This window comes from Schistocerca americana, chromosome 5, assembly GCF_021461395.2.
Source record: "Schistocerca americana isolate TAMUIC-IGC-003095 chromosome 5, iqSchAmer2.1, whole genome shotgun sequence".
NCBI classification, from domain to species: domain Eukaryota; kingdom Metazoa; phylum Arthropoda; class Insecta; order Orthoptera; family Acrididae; genus Schistocerca; species Schistocerca americana.
The window spans coordinates 487,729,694-487,745,233 of record NC_060123.1 but is presented as its reverse complement, the minus strand read 5'-3'; the positions used below and the strand labels follow the sequence as shown (position 1 = coordinate 487,745,233).

The 15,540-nt window shown below is 39.4% G+C and overlaps 1 protein-coding gene across 2 annotated transcripts in view; it reads left to right on the top strand.

Moving 5' to 3' along the window:
• Positions 1 to 15,540, top strand: part of LOC124615793 (meckelin) — a 213,460-nt gene that overhangs the window by 157,545 nt on the left and 40,375 nt on the right. For both annotated transcript variants that reach the window (XM_047143917.1, XM_047143916.1), the window contains exon 12: positions 8,803 to 8,983. In XM_047143917.1, the coding sequence (XP_046999873.1) occupies positions 8,803 to 8,983 (181 nt within the window). The remainder of the gene's footprint in view (positions 1 to 8,802; positions 8,984 to 15,540) is intronic.

The following is a 15,540-nucleotide window of genomic DNA, read 5'->3' as shown; positions in this document are numbered from 1 at the left end:
ACTGTCTTAGTACAAGACATCATATGATCTACTAGAAGAGAAAGAGTGTATTCCCAGTTTCATCTTTAATTGCAATTGGTTCAGCCTAGTTTTGGACGTAATTTGTCTTCTAATTTTTATCTTTGTATGAGCTAGGTTCGTGAACCAATGTGGCTAGTGATTGTTGTTATTGTGAGATTGTGATAAAGGAGTTGTTTGCTGCTTATAAACAGCTGGAAGCAGCATTGGCAACTGTCAACTTGCTTCAAAATTGCTGCTGTGAATTATGCCAGTGTCTGTGTGGCAGGGCTGTCTTCTGTTGTTAACACATCTGCCTTCTACTTTTCCGTCAGTCACAATAGAAACACTTGCATCTGGTGACTTGCAAAGAGAAAAAAAACCTGTTGAAGTCACATGATGATGTAGTGAAACCATCAGGCATAAAGTGCCATAGCTGGAAGCCATCTAGCCAGCAAGTAGATGACTGGTAAGATACCCAAAAACCAGAAACCATTACATAGTACCAAGACAGAGGTCTGTGAGTGTAATCCAAAATAAAAATGCCAAGTTGTTATACTAGAATTGCAATGGAGGGAATGTGATTGAAGGACTCATATACAGAGAGCAAGTGATTGCTTGGCAAGCTACATGGGACTTTAAAGCCACTTGCCAGAGTCCGTACTTGGCTAAGACCTACTTGCTAGACAGCATGCTTGGTTTACTTGCTGCTGGTGCCTTGTGTATATGTAATCCAAAGGCTCCAACTCAGATACTTCCAACTCAGATACCACTATGGTGTCTGCCTTGAAACTGATATAAGCATCATAAGATATTATCCCGGCAGTGCATGCACCTCGAAACAGGACGGCAGTACACGCAGCTGGTCTCACAGCCCCTTGCAGTTTCTATCTTTCTGAATTTGCATTTAGATGTTATTATGGAGGGAAGCGTTATTAAATGAAGTAATATCATTAAAAATCAGTTTAGTAAATATATTTAAGGGATAAATTTAATATTTTGGTCAAAAATATTTACACAAATGGAGATACATAAAATTTAGACGTTATCAAAATAATGCATGTATTCAATCAGATATTTTGTCGATACAGTCTTGGCACACAGTAACAGAATGTTCAAGACAAATGTATTTCTTACAGTTCTTACAAATATATCTTGTTTTTATGTTTTTGCTTCTGCAGTCCACACACCGTCCTCGTGAAGTCGCAGTTGATTCCACTTCAGAAATTTTCACACTGCAAAGCTCTCCAATTCTCTCTGTTATCTTCCTTGGCAATATTTTTGACATTACTCTTTGCTGAAGATGATCATGCAGAAACGCAAAAGAAAGCTGCCTCAAAAACTCTCTTTTTCTGAGTTGTTCTTTCTGATTTGAGTTGAAAATAATAGCAGCATTTATTGCAGCTCTGTTCATGATGCTATAAAAAACAACCATTGGCCATCTTCTTGTGTTTCTAGCTACATTATATGTTGCACTCATTCTGTCTACAACATCAACTCCATCCTTAGTAAGGTTATAGAAAGTGATGATTTCTGGTTTTTTATCATTCCCTGTATTTTCGTCAATATTTCCATTGTGGTGCATCGATGACAGTAGTAATACCACTCTATTTTGTTTTGGCACATAAGAGACGAAGGTGCAATTTTTCTGAAATCCAAACATAGATGACTTTTCTTGTTGGTTTTTAGTGTTAATAAATCCCTTGGGACTTGTCTCTTGTTCTTCCTCAGGCTACCAACGATGGTCGTATTCTTCGTAATCAATGTGTTTGCAAGCTCGTAACTTGTAAAATAATTGTTGCGGCCTGTATTCAGGATAGGTTGGCAAAGTCTCTGAACACGTTCAACTGGTCTGTTGTCCTGTCTGTAAGGGCCTTCAGGCTGTTGCCCAACATACACCTCCATGTTGAATGTGTAAAACATTCTGGCATCCACTGCTGCAAAAATCTTTACTTCACACATGTTTGGCTTATTTGGCATGTACTGTCGGAATCTGCATCTTCCACAGAATGCTTCTAGTTTTTCATCAGTTGTCACATATTCAGAAACTGTATAAGCCTTCTGAAAGTTTTCAACAATTAGACTGAACACCTGTCTTATCGCCGCCATGTGATCTGTTTTCTCCCTTTCCATTCTCGTTCGTTTATCATCGAATCTGAGGCATTGAAGGAGAAAACAAAATCTGTTTATGCCCATTGTGAGATGAAATATTTCAACTCCTGTGCCATCTGTTCGCCACAAATCTTGTAGACTTAGTCGATGGGCTCGCATTACACCAGCGTAGTACAATAATCCCAATACGGCCTTTATTTCAGCTTTATCAGTTTGTTGTGCATCTCTTTCCCTTGAAAAGTTTCCCTGGATACTTTGAATGTACTTATTAGTAAAGTCAATGAGTATGTGTATAATGTTTTCATCAAAAAACAGTTCCCAGCACTGTAGAGGATTTGTAGCACTTTTCGCAGCACCTTTCGCACCTGGTAAATGAGTTATGATGTTATGATAACATGTGCAGGAGTTCTTTGGTGGAGTACGAGAGTTCCATACTGTTCCATCTTTACCGACAAACACATGACTGTCAGCGCCACAATCACTGTCTTCTGATTCATCACTTGACGTCTTTTCCACTCTGGGTCCTGGATTTCTTCAAAGTCGATTTCTCCATCTTCAGAATCACCAGCATCACTTTCAGCCATTACTACTTCAATCAAGTTCCTAATTCTCTCCTCCTGTGCCTCGTAAGAATAAGCCACGATGCAGTTACAACACTTACAACACACTAAAATAAGGTACAAAGCATAAAAAATCTGTTCTACCACTAAACTAAGCAGATACCGCAAATATGCGCAAGTGTGAATAACCTTGGCAGAGCTACCAATAAATTGACACCAATGCATGCAGCTGGCCTGTGAGACCCTTGACCTCTTTGTTGTGAGCTAACTGGAAGCGCTATTGTTGAAATACCAGATAAAGAAAAGAAAGAAAACTGGCATTCTACGGATCGGAGCGTGGAATGTCAGCTCCCTTAATCGGGCAGGTAGGTTAGAAAATTTAAAAAGGGAAATGGATAGGTTAAAGTTAGATATAGTGGGAATTTGTGAAGTTTGGTGGCAGGAGGAACAAGACTTTTGGTCAGGTGATTACAGATTTATAAATACAAACTCAAATAGGGGTAATGCAGGAGTAGGTTTAATAATGAATAAAAAAATAGGAGTGCGGGTTAGCTACTACAAACAGCATAGTGAACGCATTATTGTGGCCAAGCCCATGCCTACTACAGTAGTACAAGTTTATATGCCAACTAGCTCTGCAGATGATGAAGAAATTGATGAAATGTATGACGAGATAAAAGAAATTATTCAGGTAGTGAAGGGAGACGAAAATTTAATAGTCATGGGTGACTGGAATTCGTCAGTAGGAAAAGGGAGAGAAGGAAACATAGTAGGTGAATATGGATTGGGGGGGGGGGGGGGGGGGGAAGAAATGAAAGAGGAAGCCGCCTTGTAGAATTTTGCACAGACCATAACTTAATCATAGCTAACACTTGGTTCAAGAATCATAAAAGAAGGTTGTATACCTGGAAGAATCCTGGAGATACTAAAAGGTATCAGATAGATTATATAATGGTAAGACAGAGATTTAGGAACCAGGTTTTAAATTGTAAACATTTCCAGGGGCAGATGTGGATTCTGACCACAATCTATTGGTTATGAACTGCAGATTGAAACTGAAGAAACTGCAAAAAGGTGGGAATTTAAGGAGATGGGACCTGGATAAACTGAAAGAACCAGAGGTTGTAGAGAGTTTCAGGGAGAGCATAAGGGAACAATTGACAGGAATGGGGGAAAGAAATACAGTAGAAGAAGAATGGGTAGCTCTGAGGGATGAAGTAGTGAAGGCAGCTGAGGATCAAGTAGGTAAAAAGACGAGGGCTAATAGAAATCCTTGGCTAACAGAAGAAATATTGAATTTAATTGATGAAAGGAGAAAATATAAAAATGCAGTAAATGAAGCAGGCAAAAAGGAATACAAACGTCTCAAAAATGAGATCAACAGGAAGTGCAAAATGGCTAAGCAGGAATGGCTAGAGGACAAATGTAAGGGTGTAGAGGCTTGTCTCACTAGGGGTAAGATAGATACTGCCTACAGGAAAATTAAAGAGACCTTTGGAGAGAAGAGAACCACTTGTATGAATATCAAGAGCTCAGATGGCAACCCAGTTCTAAGCAAAGAAGGGAAGGCAGAAAGGTGGAAGGAGTATATAGAGGGTTTATACAAGGGCGATGTACTTGAGGACAATATTATGGAAATGGAAGAGGATGTAGATGAAGATGAAATGGGAGATAAGATACTGCGTGAAGAGTTTGACAGAGCACTGAAAGACCTGAGTCGAAACAAGGCCCTGGGAGTAGACAACATTCCGTTAGAACTACTGATGGCCTTGGGAGAGCCAGTCATGACAAAACTCTAACATCTGGTGAGCAAGATGTATGAGACAGGCGAAATACCCACAGATTTCAAGAAGAATATAATAATTCCAATCCCAAAGAAAGCAGGTGTTGACAGATGTGAAAATTACCGAACTATCAGTTTAATAAGTCGCAGCTGCAAAATACTAACGCGAATTCTTTACAGACGAATGGAAAAACCGGTAGAAGCGGACCTCGGGGAAGATCAGTTTGGATTCCGTAGAAATGTTGGAACACGTGAGGGAATACTAACCTTACGACTTATCTTAGAAGAAAGATTAAGAAAAGGCAAACCTACATTTCTAGCGTTTGTAGACTTAGAGAAAGCTTTCGACAACGTTAACGGGAATACTCTCTTTCAAATTCTGAAGGTGGCAGGGGTAAAATACAAGGAGCGAAAGGCTATTTACAATTTGTACAGAAACCAGATGGCAGTTATAAGAGTCGAGGGGCATGAAAGGGAAGCAGTGGTTGGGAAAGGAGTGAGACAGGGTTGTATCCTCTCCCCAATGTTATTCAATCTGTATATTGAGCAAGCAGTAAAGGAAACAAAAGAAAAATACAGAGTAGGTATTAAAATTCATGGAGAAGAAGTAAAAACTTTGAGGTTCGCCGATGACATTGTAATTCTGTCGAAGACAGCAAAGGTCTTGGAAGAGCAGTTGAACGGAATGGACAGTGTCTTGAAAGGAGGATATAAGATGAACATCAACAAAAGAAAAACGAGGATAATGGAATGTAGTCAAATTAAATCGGGTGATGCTGAGGGTATTAGATTAGGAAATGAGACACTTAAAGTAGTAAAGGAGTTTTGCTATTTAGGGAGTAAAATAACTGATGATGGTCGAAGTAGAGAGGATATAAAATGTAGACTGGCAATGGCAAGGAAATCGTTTCTGAAGAAGAGAAATTTGTTAACATCGAGTATAGATTTAAGTGTCAGGAAGTCGTTTCTGGAAGTATTTGTGTGGAGTGTAGCCATGTATGGAAGTGATACATGGACGATACATAGTTTGGACAAGAAGAGAATAGAAGCTTTCGAAATGTGGTGCTACAGAAGAATGCTGAAGATAAGGTGGGTAGATCACGTAACTAATGAGGAGGTATTGAATAGGATTGGGGAGAAGAGAAGTGTGTGGCACAACTTGACTAGAAGAAGGGATCGGTTGGTGGGACATGTTTTGAGGCATCAGGGGATCACAAATTTAGCATTGGAGGGCAGCGTGGAGGGTAAAAATCATAGAGGGAGACCAAGAGATGAATACACTAAGCAGATTTAGAAGGATGTAGGTTGCAGTAGGTACTGGGAGATGAAGAAGCTTGCACAGGATAGAGTAGCATGGAGAGCTGCATCAAACCAGTCTCAGGACTGAAGACCACAACAACAACAACAACAACAACAACCAGATACACCATACCAAATGACTCCTATTACACTCACTTAAAGGTACTGAGAAGATAGCTTCTTGGAAACAACATTCAACATTGCATTAATGTGAAAATATCCTCCTTGGTCTGACAGACCACTTGTGTGTACTGACGGGTTAAATCTGTTTTAGATGTGGACAATAGAGAACTCTTGTATGGCAGAAAACTGTCACACAGCAGTGGCTGGGGGAGAAGTGGGGGAAAGAGCCATTTTGCAGGGATCCTTGAATGCAGTCAACTGCAAATCATCACTCATGTTGGCACCAACGATGTCTGTCACTTGGGTTTGAGACAGTTCTTGGCTCCTTCTGAGGACTGGTACTGAAAACAGCTAGTTCATTTTTGAGGTGCAGACAGTTGTTGATTTACAACATCATGTCAATAATTTATCAAGATTCTTTCGTCTGGACTAAAGTAGAGTTCATCTGTAGATTTCTCAGGGTATACAACATTATGGAACACAGTGGTGACTTGTAAAGTTACCTTGAATAAATGCAGTATACAACACAAATGATCACTTGGGTGACAGAGTATGTCTGTAATGCATATTGTTATTATCTTAGTTTTGTGGAATCTTCGAGACCTCCCAGTAGATAAAAAGCTAAAAATGTTAGTTGTTAACTGCTGGGGTGTTCATAGCAAAGTCCCAGAACTCACATCTCTCTTATACAGCTGTCTTGGAGCTGAGAGTTATTGAAACTGAAAGTGGAGAATAGGGAAACTGTAATGGCACATAGAATGTGTACCACAGGAGTTGATTAGAACCTGTGGGAGGTCAGTTTGTTGCAATAGACTGAAACATTGCATCTAGTGAGGACCCAAATGAATCCAATAGCAAATTAATATTGTCTTGAGGAGTTCTGGATGAAATTGCAGCATGTTATCTTGGATGGAGAGTCAGATACAGAAGTAACATCAGGCATACCTCATGGTAGTGTGTTGGGTACCTTTCTGTTCATATTGTACATTAATGATCTGGCATAGAATTTTAGTAGTACCCTCCAACTTTGTGAGATGATACACTTATCCATAATGTCGCAATATTTGGAAAAGCTGCACAAAGATTCAGTCTGATCCTGATAAGATTTTAAAGTGGTTCAAAGAGTGGCAACTCGCTTTAAATGCTCAGAAATGTAAAATTGTGCGCTTCACAAAATGCAAATTTTCATATCCTACAACTACAAATCTATGAGTCACAATTTGTATCAGTCAGTTCATGCAAATACCTGGTAGTAAGAATTTCTGGGGCCATGAATTGGAATGATGACATTGGCTCAGTTTTAGGTCAAGTAGGTGACAGACTTTGAATGTGTTTTCTGATATCCTCAAAATGAACCAATCGTCAAAAGAGATTGCTTACAGGACACTTGCCCTAGCATGTGATTACTATATTTGGAGTCACTTGATGCAATTCAAAACCAAAACAGTCCAGTTTATTGACAACAACCAAGATAGAGAAGAAATTGACTCAGTCAAATCCTTAGGTTTAAATTAGGTTAAAAATTTGAGCTGGCAGACACATATTGAATACTGGTAACAACAAACTGGGCAGTTTTGCATTTGCAAAGCAAATATTGTCAACCATTACTTACACTGACACAAAAACCACTGCGTAGAAATTACTTTTAATCTGTTATTAGATATAGTGTTGTGTTTGGAGAAACTGAAGTAACGTAGTGTAGATACTAAAAATACAGGAAGAAATCACTAGGAATATGTGTACTATACATCAGAAGGAGCCATGCCACCCATTATTTACAAACCTACAAGTATTAACTCTCCCATTCTTATACATTTATATCCCTCTTGCATGCTGCCACCCTCCAAGAAGTCGGCCACCATTCCTGAACCCTCCCTCCTTCTCCCTGCTCCCTTGCTCCCCACACTATTCCACAGGACACAATCTCTCACACCGTCTACTTGCAAAACTGCCGTCCCCGGTTGCCAGCACATTGTAGTTGGACAGGTTGTGGTTGTGGTTTTTTTTGTGTGTGTGTGTGTGTGTGTGTGTGTGTGCGCGTGCGTGCGTGCGTAGAGGTTGATGAAAAGGTAGAAAGAGCTGTATGATATGGCGTTTGAGGGCAGGAAATATCTTCTTAAGAACAAGAACTGTGCATTTTATTAATTTCATGTTTTTTACAAACTAAACAAGTCATCGCAAACAGTTGTGTGGTGTGTGAGATTTTAACCAAAATCTTTTGTCACACAGTTGCTTCCTGCACTAAGGTACGAAGTGATTATGCTAAACATTGCTACATTAAGTTGTTCCTTGCTGTCATTCTATACTTAACTTCATCTTATGACATCAGCTGTGTTTTCTAGGCCTATAATTCTGGGAATGATGTGGCACAGTTTACTTGTGTATCTTTTGAGGATATGTCCTGATAATGTGTATTAAGAAGGCATTTCTTTTTTTTTTTCAATTTCATGTTTAAAAGTGTTCTTTAATTTTGTGAGTACTAAGATGCACCCTTAATGTGTTTGGTTTCTTCTGTATCATAGTGGGTAGTTCAAATTTCAGCTACAACCAGTTTTTGTATTGCTAGTTGTACATTTACTAAATCATATGTATTATACCACTTATTCAAAGGCATTTTTTTGTGTCAAATGTAATTTTTTTAAATTTTGTAATCAAATCCTGCCAACTTTTTCCCAAGCAGCAGTGATTTACTGATGTAATTTCTGTGCAGTACATGGACTTCACATTGTTTTGCGTTCCATCTAATTAGAAAACACACTTCGTGTGATAAGTATTAGATATTCCATCTACTAACCAGTGACATAGTTCTGTTTACAACATAATAAAGAGTACAAACTGCTCAGACACATTTGTCAGCTGCTTATGGATGAGAAAATTGAAGTGAGCAGTTACTATATATCTTGCTTTTGGTTGCGTACCAACTTACAGGTCACCACATGGATTTGCTGATACAGACATGTATTGTATGATTAACCATCTGCAACGGGAAGAGGAGGATCTCTGTAGTCGTCGAGGGTTGGTACCAGGAACAGACCAACAGACTTTTCAAATGACTGTACCTCCTCAGCTAAGAGCATATTACAACAAAGTAATGTCTACTGTGTCACCTGTAAGTGGGAGAAGGTTTATTACTTGACTTCCACAATGATTCATACACTGTGTGTAAATAATTTGCACATAAAGCACTAATTTATGTTGCACTTACCCGTCATCTGTAAAAAAATTCACTTGTTGCTAAAGACTATTGTCCAACATACCTGTCATCATTAATCAGTTTTGGAATAACTTTTAGCAATTAATTTGTAATGTGGAAGAAAATAGACTGAGTAATGAGACTCTGTCATTGCTTTAAGGATTTTCCTTACAATGTGGTGTGTTTTTTGGCGAAGGATTGCCTCCGTTCCTGGTACTTTACCCGTTTAAGATTTTGGGAATTATATATAGAGTGTGGAGTTAATTCATGTGATGGGATTCACAACAGATTATTGGGCATTTTTCCATTTTCATTTTGATGACTGCTGGACCAATTTTTATTTCTTGCCTTCATGTTATACGTGATAAAGAAAGTTGACACAAATTACATGTGGTAGTCATAAAATTTTTATTATCACTTTGAAAAAAGGTAACTGTGACTGAGAAATTTGATGACTATGTATTTTCTGCATATCCACTCTTCAATATAACACACCTTCCCCAACAAGGCATGATTTGGTAGAGAACTTGGTTGTAGAAGTAACATTTTGGCTTATTAGGACACACTCCACTTAAAAAATCACCTTGTCCTCCTCCTGGAAACACCCGTCATATGATGGTATCTTTATCTAAAAAAAGAGGAAGAAATCACTGTACAGTTACATCAACAGGTATTGCAAGAAATTGTTTGCAAGAAATTGTTAAGATTTAAGTCCATTGTATTTTAGCCCTTCTACTTACTAATGGTGAAGTGTGTCAGTCTCGAACGAGGAGCTCAGCTTTACAAGTAGTGTCTGCACCTGTCTAGAGAAAATGACAAGCGTAAAACTTATGCCAGTCACCCACCTAATTTTTGATAAACTGTATAAGGAAAAGATATGTTGCTACTCACTGTAAAGATGACATGCTGAGTTGCAGACAGGCACAATGAAAAGACATTTACACGTTAGCTTTTCACCAAAACATTCTCCAGAAAAGGAAGCACACACACATTTATTCACAGAAGCAAGCATCCTCCCACACAATTGACTGCCATTTCTGGCAGCTTGGACCAAAGTGCATTATCTATTTTCCTTATACTGTTTATTGAAAATTTGTTAGATGACTGTCAAAAGTTCTCCACTCGTCATTTTCTCTAGATAGTTGCACATGTTCCACGCAACATTGGGCTTCTTGGCCCAGACTGATACACCTCTCTGTCAATACATGAGAGGGCCAAAATCTGCTGGACATAAGTCTTAACAATTTCTTGCAATATATGTGGATGCAATTGTACAGTGACTTCTTCCTATTTTCTTAGATAGTGCCAGGTTGCCACAGGCTCTGGAAATTGGGAAATATCAGGGAATTTCATATATGTGAGGGAAACATCAGGAAAATTTGGGGAAAAAAAAAACACTGGAAAAATCTCGTTTTTGTCTCAGTAGATGAAATGGTTTGTTTACTGAGGTGTCATGCATCATCGCTGGCTGGGTGCAGCTGAGTATGTGTGCTGCTTCTCTACTTTGTCATCACTACCTCTTTTCTCCTTCATACCACCCCCCCCCCCCCCACCCCCCAGCTTGCAGTCAATGCTACCACCATTTCTTGCCTCTACTCTAGCAGCTGCCACCAAGAGGCAGGGAGGCATGAGGAGTGGTTTGTTTGGGTATGATTCTCAGAGACTGTAGATGCAACGACCAGAGACGGTGGTTATGTGTGCATGAGTTGTCTTTAAGTGCTTGTGTGAATGTGTGTATCCTCTCATTTTCTGACCAAAGCTGTAGCTGAAAATTTAGTTGTGAGAGTGTGATTTTCTTTTCTAAGTGCCTGTCTGTGGCTCAGAAGTCATCTTTATGATGAATTGCTACCTATCCTTATTATTATTGATTCTCAGACTATTTGCACAAGTTATCTGTTGCATGCATTGATTACCATGGTCTCATTTCATCAACATGTTGCCTGTGGCCCGTGAATAGTTGGCCACATGAGTGGATTTCCATGATGGGCCAAAACTGCAGGCCACTTCTGCAGGTATTTGTAATGGATTGGGCATGCTGATCTGAAGCCATTCAGTTCCCACTAATGTGCAGGCCATGCCTGTCAGATCTAGTCTCACTGATCTGCCAGCAGGCTGGGTCTTTTTGTATGTGGTGTAATGTGTGATGTGGACCCAGGACTGTGGTGCTCCTCAGCAGGCCAGAGGCCATGGGCAATTACAATGTCAGCTTATACAATTCTTCCCCACCATATACAGTTCTTTCAAGAGGCCTACATATTTCTGAGGTTATTTATCAAATCAGTGAAAGTATTTTAAATCTGTCTTGTGACTCCATGGAAATGCATATTTTTGTCACCAAATGTGTTTTGTTTTATTGAAATAAAATAACGTCAATGGTCTTAATGAAACACATATACCATTTGGCTTGCTTTCTTCATCTAAAAACAGTTCATTACAAAAGGAGTTGATGTTAGTATTTAAGACTTTTGCTCACACAGGAATCACCATTCTGCTTGCAAGTATATATTTTTATTTCTTTGCTTGCACTTTTGTCTCTTGTACTGTAGCTGCGAAGACAGATTGTCAACTTCCGTCTTAACTTACCCTTGAGATCTCAAAATTTGTCAGGGAAAAATGCTAAAACTTCTCTGGAAATTAGGGAAATATCAGTGATGATAATGATAATGATGATGTTTGGTTTTGTTGGGCGCTCAACTGCACTGTCATCAGCGCCCAAGGGAAATATCAGTGAATTTCACTTGGAGCAACTTGTGGCAACCCTGAATGTGTTCCAGTTGGAACTGCCAGAGATGGCGGTCACTTGTGTGTGAAGCGAGCTTGCTTGTGTGGATGAATGAGTGTTTGTTTCCTTTTTTGAAGAAGGTTTTGGCCGAAAGCTGATATGTAAGTGTCTTTCCATTATGTCTGTCTGCAGCTTACAGTGAGTAGCACGCTATCTTTTCCTTATGTAGTTGATGTTGTTCCAACCTAGAGTTTCCATTGTTTGATTTCAATAAACAGTCTTACTTGCTATTCATTAAGCTCACTTTTTTGCCCCTCCTAATATGGGGTTCCAAGTGCACTTTCCTTCCATACACCATTGGGACATAAAGTAAAATGTATTCTCTTTCGTTATCTAGATGAAGCAATTTTTGAAATATTTCCTGTGCAGGCTGACACAGTAGTTAATAAACTAGATTTTTATATTAATGAACTAAACTAAATGCTGCTCAAACAGGCCATGAAGGCCCAACGGTACCGACCGGTTCTGGCAGTTTCTGGTGATTAAGGGTGGCAGTGTGGTACTGGTGTGCAAGACTCATACTCCCCCTTGGCTATCGACCTTACTTGGCATTGCTTCGCCGATCTCATTTCAGGATAGCTAGCTGCGATGTTCTGCACAACTTCTTCTCCGAAGATAAGATGCTACTTTGGAGGAATTTTCTATATTTTTAAAATAACTCTGTACACTTGAGAATACTTTGAACTCAATCTCACTGTATTTTCATCACACATAACAGTTTTCATACAACCAAAACATTTTTTGTAAGCTCGACACCTTCCGGTCCGTCAGAAACTATCACATTCATTTTTCCATAAATAAAGTCTACAAATCTCTCCAAGTTTAAGAAGACAACTGTCCGGACCTTATGAAAGTAAGAGAAAGAATGAATAAGTAATTGTCTCTTCTCTTCTTTCAACAACATTCAAATGTTCACACAATAATGTAGACGTCACACCGTCTCAGTTACTCCTTGTGCTGGACATGTAACTTCTTAGGCAGGCTCGACGACTACCTGCCCGCACCGATCACCTGTCTGATACACGTCCGTCCTGCACACACATAATTGTAGCGCAGTAGATGCAGTTCTACTTTACCACACTCCTCTCTAAAATAATGCATGTTCGAGGCGGTGGACATACGAGGGTCTCTAGAATTTACCCCGAAATTCTCGAGGAACTACATATCCCTCCCCTTAGCTCAAACACACAATATTTTATAAATGTTCATTATATTCATCAATATTGTATTCATATAAAATTACTTTATGTTTCCATCAATTTATATAATATTTTTCTAGCCATAGGTCACTTCATGTATAGCTCTCTTTCCTTTTCCATGTTAATACCATTATAATTGTGGACCTTTTGATCAATGTAAACTTTGTAAGGACAAGAATCTTTCTGTTCCCTTTCCAATTGTAATTTCCAAGTGTGCATTACCCAAGTGTATGCTGTTGTTTGCCCTTACTTCGTGTGCTACTTTTTCTAAGTATGGATTTATTCAATACTTTTTACAGTCTAGAGGAACTCTGGGTAAATAAAGGTGTTCTTTTCAATTCCTGTAACTTCACACAAACATAACATTGTGAGTGGGAACGAGAATTTAAACTTACCAGAATAATCTTCACAAATGTGTGACTTTTGTCACGATACTGCCCTTTTCCTTTAGGCACTGAACCTATACCTCACATATGGGTTGATACTATGAAAGCACTTCCTCCTTCCGTTTTGGTAGGTACGCCCCTTTAAACAAAATCCTGATATACTATTGTACGGGTCAATCCCCTTCTTGGTGCCCCTGCCCGCACAGTATAGGTCAGCCTTTCTTGGGTCTGCCTACCTGCCCTTTTCCATCCAATCAATGCTGGGTGCGCCCTCCTCCTCCTTGCTGAGTAGGCTTCATAGTCCATTGCCCTAGCATACATCTTTATGTATCCTAGATTCGAATACCTCTCACTCCTTACACTCGCTTCTCAATACTTTCTTTAACCCTTTAGAGTCCTCCATTACTCTTCCAGTCCTATGTTCCCAATAGACACGACACTTGGAAATATTATTTAAAATATACATACATACATGGTGAAGGGAAATTCGCGCACTCAGGCTTCGCAGCATGACACCTCGCATGCCAGTGATAAAAAAAGTCTCTCTCAAAATTTTGTCTGGCGAGTATATCTTCCAGAAAAAGGACGTTAAAGAGTGACAATCTGGCAACACTGTAACCACATGTATGGTGACTACCTCTGTGAGTACATATTGGTTGTACTGTGCAGTTGGTGCAGTGTGTAAAGTTTTGGATTAGCATGCTGGAGATCAGGGGATTGATCCTGGGTTGAGGCATACATTTTTTATTTGCTAAATGTAGTCCAGGTGGTGTGGTATCTGGCATCTTAATCGTCAACAGCAATTGCAGCGGGTCCTCTAGAAAACATTTGCACTTACATACTACAATCGTAGAAATTGAAGACTCGTCAGCTTTGTAAGAAGCCCTTTCCACATCATGGGCGTGAATTTATTAGTACCACTTCATCTACTAGATGCGAAACCTGTTTCCTTTGTACCTTCCCCCCAATGGTCCCATAGATTAGTTGTTGTTGTTGTTGTTGTGGTCTTCAGACCTGAGACTGGTTTGATGCAGCTCTCCATGCTACTCTATCCTGTGCAAGCTTCTTCATCTCCCAGTACTTACTGCAACCTACATCCTTCTGAATCTGCTTAGTGTATTCATCTCTTGGCCTCCCTCTATGATTTTTACCCTCCACGCTGCCCTCCAATGCTAAATTTGTGATCCCTTGATGCCTCAGAACATGTCCTACCAACCAGTCCCTTCTTCTTGTCAAGTTGTGCCACAAACTCCTCTTCTCCCCAATTCTATTCAATACCTCCTCATTAGTTATGTGATCTACCCAGCATTCTTCAGCATTCTTCTGTAGCACCACGTTTGGAAAGCTTCTATTCTCTTCTTGTCCAAACTATTTATCGTCCATGTTTCACTCCATACATAGCTACACTCCACACAAATACTTTCAGAAACAACTTCTTGATACTTAAATCTATACTCGATGTTAACAAATTTCTCTCCTTCAGAAATGCTTTCCTTGCCATTGCCAGTCTTCATTTTATATCCTCTCTACTTCAACCAACATCAGTTATTTTGCTCCCCAAACAGCAAAACTCCTTTACTACTTTAAGCATCTCATTTCCTAATCTAATTCTCTCAGCATCACCCGACTTAATTCGACTACATTCCATTATCCTCGTTTTTCTTTTGTTGATGTTCATCTTATATCCTCCTTTCAAGACACTGTCCATTCCGTTCAACTGCTCTTCCAAGTCCTTTGCTGCTTCTGACAGAATTACCATGTCATCGGCGAACCTCAAAGTTTTTATATCTTCTCCATGGATTTTAATACCTACTCCGAATTTTTCTTTTGTTTCCTTTACTGCTTGCTCAATATACAGATTGAATAACATCGAGGATAGGCTAGAACCTGCCTCACTCCCTTCTCAACCACTGCTTCCCTTTCATGCCCCTTGACTCTTATGCCTTTCGCTCCTTGTGTTTTACCCCTGCCACCTTTAGAATTTGAAAGAGTATTCCAGCTGAAATATGCTCACTATTTTTATATACTTGAATTTAGCATATTTCGTGACAGTACTCACTTTTCCGTGAAATGTTTATAAGATGATATTTGTCTTCTTGTGTTGGC